This window comes from Oncorhynchus kisutch, linkage group LG14 (assembly GCF_002021735.2).
Source record: "Oncorhynchus kisutch isolate 150728-3 linkage group LG14, Okis_V2, whole genome shotgun sequence".
Lineage (NCBI taxonomy): Eukaryota > Metazoa > Chordata > Actinopteri > Salmoniformes > Salmonidae > Oncorhynchus > Oncorhynchus kisutch.
This window is the reverse complement of record NC_034187.2, coordinates 79,339,496-79,347,066: the sequence shown is the minus strand read 5'-3', so window position 1 is coordinate 79,347,066 and position 7,571 is coordinate 79,339,496. Positions and strand designations below refer to the sequence as shown.

Genomic DNA, 7,571 nt, shown 5'->3' with positions numbered 1-7,571 from the left:
GTGGTCAGTTACCATTTTATTATTAGTGTTATACTGATCTGAGTTCAGCGTTTCCAAAGGAATAGTTTGATAAGCATGATGCAAAAAAAAAGGACCCCAGAACAGGAGTCTCCAACTGTGCTCCTGGAGAGCTACCCATCCTGAGCAGGATTCTGCTCTAACACACCTGGTCCTGCTAAACAGCTGCTGCTCCTCCTCAACACCTTGATTGGTTAAATTGGGTGTGTTAGAATAGAGCAGGGTTGGAGAAAAAGTTCTCCAGGAGGAGGGTTGATCACCCCAGCTTCTAGAACCTACCCCTGGTTCCAGAGTCTTGAGAGTTCTCTGGCTCCAGAGTCATGAGAGTTCTCTGGCTCCAGAGTCTTGAGAGTTCTCTGGCTCCAGAGTCTTGAGAGTTCTCTGGCTCCAGAGTCTTGAGAGTTCTCTGGCTCCAGAGTCTTTAGAGTTCTCTGGCTCCAGAGTCTTTAGAGTTCTCTGGCTCCAGAGTCTTTAGAGTTCTCTGGCTCCAGAGTCTTTAGAGTTCTCTTCAGTCTAAAATGACCATGACATTCTTTTTGATCCTCATCTTTTGTTAATGAACAATATGAAAATAGAGTTGACGGAACATTTAGGCACACTATAGACACATACTGTACACAGATATGCAGATGGTTCATTATCATAGATTCATAATGTACTAGGAGATCCCGGCTTTTCATAGCAACGCTTCATTCAAATGTACATGATGCTTGCAGTGTTGTCTCATATTGTGTTCCTCTGCTAGATTCTGTGCCCCGTTCATTTATTGATTAATACAACGCAGGAAAATGTTGACGCGGGGCCTGTGGGGTTCCACTTGTCACTTCTCCTGTCCGCGGACAAATATCCACTTCCTTTTAAAAGTCACACAGCTCAGAATTAATGTCCTCACACTGCCAATCACAGTCTAGAGCTGTTCAGTGCCAGCCAATCACAGCAGAGGGACAGTTCCATCCAATGGCAGCAGTGGAATGGAGCTCTGTTCGGCGAATGAAAGAACTCCGGTACTAAGCGTTATTTAGCAGTGATTCTACAGAAACATGGCTTTCCTGCGATTTGATTGGACAGATGACCCAAAGTCTCTCCTGTCATTGGTTCTTACAACAGTGAATAATTTCTGTTCACTCTCCAATCAACAGGTTCATATGCATAATAAGCCCTTCCACCATATCTCTAGACCAATGAACTATAGCTTTCTATCCAGAGGCTTTAGCTCGACTGGCTAGATCACTCTTGCTGACACATCGGCATGGAAACCACATTCATCAGGAGTAAAATTTAAATTAAAAAAGACGTATAAAACGAGTCTGCAATTAAATGTTGATTTTTTTTTTTTTTACAACGGAATGTAGGGTTAGAATTTCTTTGGGAAGGGGGGAAGAATTCTTTCACCTTTTCTACAATTTTTCCAAAACGGTATACTTTTCCATTTTTATACAATTATTCAAAAACTCAGGCGTCAAATAAAAATATTGCACAAAATGACATTTTCTCTGAATGAAAGTGTGATATAGCAGGGATATCAGTGTGTTTTCTCTTTGTTACTTAGTGGTACGATACTACAGCATGGGCCCCACACTGGCACAGTGTCTGACTGGGGAGGGCTGCATCTTACTGCCACACACACACGCACTCTCAAACACACACACTCTCAAACACACACACACACACACACACACACTCTCAAACACACACACACACACACACACGCCCAGTGAGTACATTCTACTCTACAGACAGCAACATTCACAGTCTGGCTTGTCATTTCATTCTGTCTCATTCCAAAATGTAGTGGATTACTATGAGACTGTGTCAGTCCATTAGAACGGGCCATTTCACATTTACCCAGGCCTCACCGGCAGGGGAGCTGTTCATTCCGCTTCCCACATGATTAACATGAAGCACAGTAGAGCTGTCCATCATCCCCGTAAACAAACAAACAAAAACAGTTGGAGCTGTGGTTGTCATGGCTACTGACAGGCGCATTAAAAAGGGGGAGTGGACTATAGATCAAACTCAGCCTCCTCGTGTTCTAGAGGATTATGACAGGATGATGATGTCACATTGACAAAAACAAAACCCCAAAAAAGCCAACAAAAACAGATTGCAGAACCGGATGTGGTTGATGCTTTCTGTCTCACAAACCATGGCATCCCCTATCAATCTATTTCTATACCGGTACATGTATTTCTGTATCCGTGGCCTGGTATCAGGCAGTGAGATCACCTGCTGGGCATATCAGAGCAGCTCTCATCAGAGCAGCTGTGCCAGTCTGTGCCAGTCTGTGCCAGTTAGCATAAAACAAGTCAAACCCAAATCAGTTCATCCACGCTACAGGAGTGTGTTTGTGAGGCACGTAGGGGAAGTGGAGAGCAGGGCAGAGTTAACAACTAGGATGGTCCCAACAATCCCTTCAAAACGAGGGCAGAACACACACACACACACACGTTAACCTCTTCTCAACAGCACACACCCTCCCCACAACTCTCCTCCCTCTTTTTTCTTACACCGTGTGTCACCCGGTAACCCTGCCCACTTCCAGTCTCCTGTCACCTCTTCGGGAAGGTGCTCTTGCCTTTCTGTGTGTATCTGGCTGTGCGCGGCGAGCGAGAGTGGAGTTTAACAAACAGCTCAGGGAACTTGTAGTGAGGGAACATGGTCTCCAGGAAGCCTTCTAGGAGCACGTAGACCAGCCGACGATTCATTGGTCCGTGTTGGAACATGTCAAACACACGCAGGATTCCCTTACGAGTCGTATCCGCCCCGATGATGTGCTTCAACTCATCTGGAAGAGGGGGACAAATGGCTGATTAATAGTGAACAAGTTTGTTCAGTCCGTGTGTGTTTACGTGTGTGTGTGTGTGTGTGTGTGTGTGTGTTCGTGTGTTAGTTACCTGGCATGATTCCCAATAGGTTGGTCTTGGCCGCGACCCTCGTCCTCATGCGGATGTTCTTGTCCCTGCGTGGTGGAGACTCGGCCAGGATTCCGTTGGGCCAGTACGAATCCCTGCACAGTTGCGGGACCACAGAGTTACTGATGGGCTTTCTAACCAATCACACACGGCGATCTGATGGTGTGTGAGTGTGTGTGTGTGTTACCGGAACTTCTTGACGTAGTCGGCCACCTGTTCTGGAGCTGTCATGAAGTCCACATGATCCACGATCTTCCTGCAGAGACCAGAGGCAGACAGTCAGATCTCCGTATGTGGCGCTGATGAATGAGTGTGTGTGTGTGTGTGTGTGTGTGTGTGTGGTACCTGTTGATAGTGTCTCCGTATGTGGCTCTGATGAGTTGCTGCAGAAGGTTCTTGATGTTCCTGCGGAGCCACTGGTTCCTCTCCTTCAGGTCAAACACCTCATCCATCAACAGCAGCATCACACGCAGGGGGATGTTATCATCTACCTGGAACACACACAAACAAACACACACACGATGCCAAAGTGACCGTCACACCACTATAATGCTTTCATTTATTAAGATGTTTCAGAGCAGAGGGCCTATAAACTGGTGGGTCCCTGTGTGTGTGTGTGGGGGGGGGGTGTTGTACTCACGTTGTCGTCCAGCTGGGCCGAGACTCGGCAGTGCTCTGGGTCAAAGTCAGACTTGGGGAGCATTGGAGGCACCTGGACACCAGACATTACAGAGTTAAATTATGGTCAGAGTATTGTCAACTAGGCTTCTCCCAGCCAACATGGGATTAGGGCTGTTGCGGTGACCGTATTACCGCCACACCGGCGGTCAGGAGTCATGAAGGCAGTCAAATGCCACGTGGCCGTTTAGTCACGGTAACTAGGCTTCTCCAAACTCTGATGCTGCTGATGGTCATTAGTAGCCTACCAAACTTGCTAACTACCTGGTACTCAGCACTCCATTGTCCCTCTAATCACTCTGACATCAATGCAAATGTAAATTTAAAAAAATGAATCAAACACTTCATCAGAACCCATGAGCTCATGTTGCACAACATTTCTATAGGCTATGCTATTGTGTGAGAAAACAGAGTGATGGCCTCTATTAAAAAGAGGAGGATCCCATCTGCTTTCTATAGGCCTAGGCCTACTATATTTATTTCTCAACTTTCCTAATGTTAAGCACATTGCTTCTCTTTACAACAGGAGTAATAGCCTACCTGACCGGCATGAAAATGAACCACGGGAAAAGGGTTCTTCATTCGCTATTTAAGTGCATAGATGACATGTATTTTTTCCCCCTGCCCGTTTTGAGACAGGTGCATGATAATGGTCCATTATAAATCAAAACAAATGTCACACGTATGTATTATTTAGTATATGTAAAGACAATATTAAATCAAGAATAGTGTGATGGGTGACAATATTAGTCCATCGCTGGCGAGTGGCGCGTTGCCCATCTGTAGCGAATGATGCATTATCTATCACTAGAGAATGGCGCATTATCACCAACAACTGATGCATTATCGCCAACGAATGGTGCATTATCCATCGCCAAGGAATGTCGCATTATCGTCAAGGGATGCTGCATTACCGTCGACGAATGACACATTATTGCCAACGAACGATGCATGGTCTATCACTAGGGAATGACGCATTAGCACCAACGAATGACGCATTGTCGCCAACGAATGACGCATTGTCTATCGCCAACGAATGACGCATTATCTATCACCAAGGAATGACGCATTATCTCCACGGAATGTAGCGTTATCGTCAAGGAATGTCACATTATCGTCAAGGCAGCGCCGAATGATGCATTATCGCCAGCGAATGGCGCATCATCGCCAACGGGCGATGCATGGTCTATCGCCGGGGAATTACGCATTATCGCCAAGGGATGCCGCATTATCGCTAAGGAATGCCGCATTGTCGCCAGCGAATGCCGCATTGTCGCCAGCGAATGCCGCATTATCGCCAACGGGTGGCGCATTGGCGCCAACGAATGACGCATTATCACCAACGAGCGATGCATGGTCTATCGCCAGGGAATGACGCATTATCGCCAACGAATGGTGCATTGTCACCAACGAATGATGCCCAGCTCAAGGCAAGAAACAATGCCTTTTTTCTCTTGACTTTTTCAGATCATAGTGCCACACCTCATGTAGGCTAGTCTATAGGCCTATATGTTTCAATAAGGTTAGTATCACACCTCATGTAGGCTAGTCTATAGGCCTATATGTTTCAATAAGGTTAGTATCACACCTCATGTAGGCTAGTCTATAGGCCTATATGTTTCAATAAGGTTAGTATCACACCTCATGTAGGCTAGTCTATAGGCCTATATGTTTCAATAAGGTTAGTATCACACCTCATGTAGGCTAGTCTATAGGCCTATATGTTTCAATAAGGTTAGTATCACACCTCATGTAGGCTAGTCTATAGGCCTATATGTTTCAATAAGGTTAGTATCACACCTCATGTAGGCTAGTCTATAGGCCTATATGTTTCAATAAGGTTAGTATCACACCTCATGTAGGCTAGTCTATAGGCCTATATGTTTCAATAAGGTTAGTATCACACCTCATGTAGGCTAGTCTATAGGCCTATATGTTTCAATAAGGTTAGTATCACACCTCATGTAGGCTAGTCTATAGGCCTATATGTTTCAATAAGGTTAGTATCACACCTCATGTAGACTAGTCTATAGGCCTATATGTTTCAATAAGGTTTGTATTATTATGGTATCTATCGCATCCCACAACTGTTTGGAATATTTATTTCTCACACAGGAGGACAAGTTGACAAATAGAATAGGTCAACTATTGTACTATAGGGCTGCCGAGGGGCGCAGCGGTCTAAGGCACTGCATCTCAGGGCTAGAGGCGTCACTACAGACACAGCCTGGATTTGAACCAGGGTATCACAACCGTAGGGCGTGATACCCTGGGAAACGTACAATTGGCCGAGCCTCGTCCGGGTTTGACCGTTGTAGGCCGTCATTGTAAATAAGAATTTGTTATCAACTGACTTGCCTGGTTAAATAAAGGTTAAATAAAGGTTAAATAAAATAAATAAATAACAAAGCAGAGCACATGCCTTCATTAAACTTTTTTCAAATCATCATTAATTGCATCATGCAGCCTTAAGAATGTATAACAAGTCTAAACATGAAGCCCAACATTTGTCTCACAACTAAAATAACGTAAATAACCCTAAATTAAGCATACAGGAGTCCCTGTTTCTTTGATAACCACTCAACACAGCACTCCCTTGGAAATCATGTGGAGAAAATATGCTTTATTTGATTCAGATTTGCTAAATTGTATTTTCATACTATAGAATAATATAAAATACTGCCATGGAATTCTAAGCAAATCTTGTCTGTTAAATTAACTAGTGTCATAATTGTAAATGGGAACTTGTTCTCAACTTGCCTACCTGGTTAAATAAAGGTAAAATAAAAAAATAAAATAAAAATATATGGGCTGCATGATATTGATGATATTGATATATGGGCTGCACGATATTGATGATATTGATATATGGGCTGCACGATATTGATGATATTGATATATGGGCTGCACGATATTGATGATATTGATATATGGGCTGCACGATATTGATGATATTGATGATATTGATATATGGGCTGCACGATATTGATATATGGGCTGCATGATATTGATGATATTGATATATGGGCTGCATGATATTGATGATATTGATATATGGGCTGCACGATATTGATGATATTGATATATGGGCTGCATGATATTGATGATATTGATATATGGGCTGCATGATATTGATGATATTGATATATGGGCTGCACGATATTGATGATATTGATATATGGGCTGCATGATATTGATGATATTGATATATGGGCTGCACGATATTGATGATATTGATATATGGGCTGCACGATATTGATGATATTGATATATGGGCTGCATGATATTGATGATATTGATATATGGGCTGCATGATATTGATGTAAAAAAAAATTTGCTTGGAAAAAAGGCATACACCATTTCTTGTCACAGTGTAAAATTAGAAAATGTGTGAAATTAGATTTGATTTAAAAATGGCCAATTATCAGCTGGGCAGGCTAACCACCACCATCACCATTATATAAATGATGAAGCTGTTAAGAGTTAGCATACTCACCATTTTGTTAATGGTGTTTTATTAACTCTTTTTACTGGTGGTATCAGCATTGTGACAAATAGTGCCTGTAGGCTACTTAGGCTTTCATATAGGACTTTTCGTATTCTCTCTTTTTGTAGTTTAAAAAGGGGGTTTAAAGTTAAATGTTTAAAAACAAATGTGAATAAAAACACAGAAATAGTAATACATGTAAAGCAAAAGGATTAAAATAAGACATTTCTAATTATGTAAATAAAATAAATTGAGCACAAAGGAAAATAATTCAACTATCTGTTGCCTATAACGTCTACTGTTTCAGTCCACTATCATGGGCTATAGCACTCGCCACAGTTATGCTATGAGATTCAGAAACACCAGCATGTTGACTTTTGTCGGGCTTCAGCGAAGACCGGAGAGAGGTAACCATGTTCCCTGGCGTGCTGAACACCCTCTCTTACGCAGGGCTGCTAGCGCAAATGATGCAGGGC

The 7,571-nt window shown here is 43.0% G+C and overlaps 1 protein-coding gene across 2 annotated transcripts in view; it reads right to left on the bottom strand.

The window, feature by feature from the left end:
• LOC109879886 (sorting nexin-13) overlaps nt 1–7,571 on the bottom strand; it is a 63,288-nt gene continuing 55,717 nt past the window's right edge. For both annotated transcript variants that reach the window (XM_031789013.1, XM_031789014.1), the window contains exons 22-26: nt 3,571–3,642; nt 3,276–3,421; nt 3,118–3,186; nt 2,913–3,025; nt 1–2,803 (exon numbers count right to left, since the gene is read on the bottom strand). In XM_031789013.1, the coding sequence (XP_031644873.1) occupies nt 2,568–2,803; nt 2,913–3,025; nt 3,118–3,186; nt 3,276–3,421; nt 3,571–3,642 (636 nt within the window). In that variant the 3' untranslated portion in view covers nt 1–2,567. The remainder of the gene's footprint in view (nt 2,804–2,912; nt 3,026–3,117; nt 3,187–3,275; nt 3,422–3,570; nt 3,643–7,571) is intronic.